Source organism: Buceros rhinoceros, unplaced genomic scaffold, assembly GCF_000710305.1.
Source record: "Buceros rhinoceros silvestris isolate BGI_N320 unplaced genomic scaffold, ASM71030v1 scaffold33214, whole genome shotgun sequence".
Taxonomy (NCBI): domain Eukaryota; kingdom Metazoa; phylum Chordata; class Aves; order Bucerotiformes; family Bucerotidae; genus Buceros; species Buceros rhinoceros.
Window position 1 is genome coordinate 9,490 of NW_010409827.1, and position 1,682 is coordinate 11,171.

The 1,682-nt window shown below is 62.4% G+C and overlaps 1 protein-coding gene across 1 annotated transcript in view; it reads left to right on the forward strand.

Annotated features, from left to right (window-relative positions):
* Positions 1 to 1,107: 1,107 nt before the first annotated feature.
* Positions 1,108 to 1,682, forward strand: part of LOC104492757 (oxysterol-binding protein 2-like) — a gene marked incomplete at its 3' end in the record, with an annotated part of 13,300 nt that continues 12,725 nt past the window's right edge. The window contains exon 1 of the mRNA XM_010135347.1: positions 1,108 to 1,230. Coding sequence (XP_010133649.1) covers positions 1,108 to 1,230 — 123 coding nt within the window. The remainder of the gene's footprint in view (positions 1,231 to 1,682) is intronic.

Sequence of the window (1,682 nt, forward strand, 5' to 3'; positions counted from 1 at the left end):
CAGGGCGGGGGCCCCCCCCTGCCACTCCGGTGCCACCTCAGCGCTTGCCAGCAGCTCTCCCTTGCGGGATGCTGGTGGTCTGCGCAGGCACTGACAGGCAGGAGGTTAAATCCTGCTCTGGGCTGTCTCTACCACCTGCCCTGCGCCAGTGGGAGCTGCGCAGAGCACCCCGGGATCCCCAGTCACCCACCAGCCTGTAGCTGGTGTGGGCTGGGCACTGCCCGTGGGGCCGCAAGCCCCAGCGGGTCACGGCCTGGCTTGTTTGACCCTTTGGCAAAGGAGCGATGAGCAATCAGGGTGGCACCCCGGGATCCCCAGTCACCCACCAGCCTGTAGCTGGTGTGGGCTGGGCACTGCCCGTGGGGCCGCAAGCCCCAGCGGGTCACGGCCTGGCTTGTTTGACCCTTTGGCAAAGGAGCGATGAGAAATCAGGGTGCTGGGCGCTGTGCCCGTGGAAACCCTGTCCCAGAGAGCAGGAAATCGTGGGGGAGGTATTTCATGTGCCTCCTCACGTGCCTTCACCCCCCTCTCCAGGACCCTTTTCCCGGCCATGTTTTCTCGCCCTGGGAGCTGCTGGTGCTCAGCCAGCTGGAAAAAGCATCTCGGTGATGGATGTCACCGGAGCGGGGAACGTGGAGGGGCCTCGTGAACTGTTTCCTTCCGGATTTGTTTCCTTGCTGGCGCGTCTCCCCACACTGTGCTGACATGCCGGCTCCGCAGCGGCACATCCAGGGACTCCATCCCACGTCTCGAGGGGACGGGGATGGGGACAGCGTGTCACGAGGGGTTTTGATGGAAGAGGAAGGTGTGTCCAAGGGGAAGGGGAAGCTCTCTGGGCTTTTGCAGCTGTAACCAGAAGTCATGTCATGTCCTTCGGTGGAAGGCGGCAGCCGGCGGCGTGTTAATTCCTGCTCTGACAGCCGAGGAGGATGTGGCCTCGGAGGATGTCAGGCTGCGGCCGTGGTTGATGCGCCTGTTTCTTTGCCTTGGGGAAAGGTCATCGTGGCTCCTTGCTGCAGCTGGTGACGTAGGAGCAAACGCCATGAGCAGCTGCTGGTCTTGGTTTGTTATTGGCAAAGGTGAGAACTGCCAAACCAGCCTCGGTCGATGGGCTGGGGCTGCCAGGATGGAGCTGAGACGTGGCCGAAGCCTCACAGGCTGAGACCTGGCTCCTCGTGGACTGTGCCAGTGGCCGTGGGGGCTGAGGACAGGCAGAGAGCCGAGCCCGAGGTAAGGGCTGGGATTCATTTCCTTTCGATATCGACCTCCCTGGGGCAGAAGCTCATGTCTGAGTGACCCACCCCCGGTTCCTGCAGCCCCAGGGAGCTCATGGCCTGCTGGCCCAGCTCCTCACTGGGGGTCTGGGGGGTTTGGCTCAGGACTAACCCCTGTACATACCTCAGCCAGCCCCTAAATCCCCACGGACACAAGCTGTTGCATGCTGCCGGGAACAAGCACTGTCCTGACCTGTCTGCGGCCATGCAAGGACCATCCCAGTCACCTTCCCAAACCCTCCCCACGCTTGGTAGAGACATTCTGCAACACCGATGGCCGCTTCTCCAGCACTTGGAGCCTGTCGGTGCGGATTTCCCCTTGGGATACAGCGCGGCTCCTTGGTGGAGCTCGGCAGCCTAGGAACGGGAGGACCCGCGGGTTTTCCTGACATAGTTTTTCATGATGGA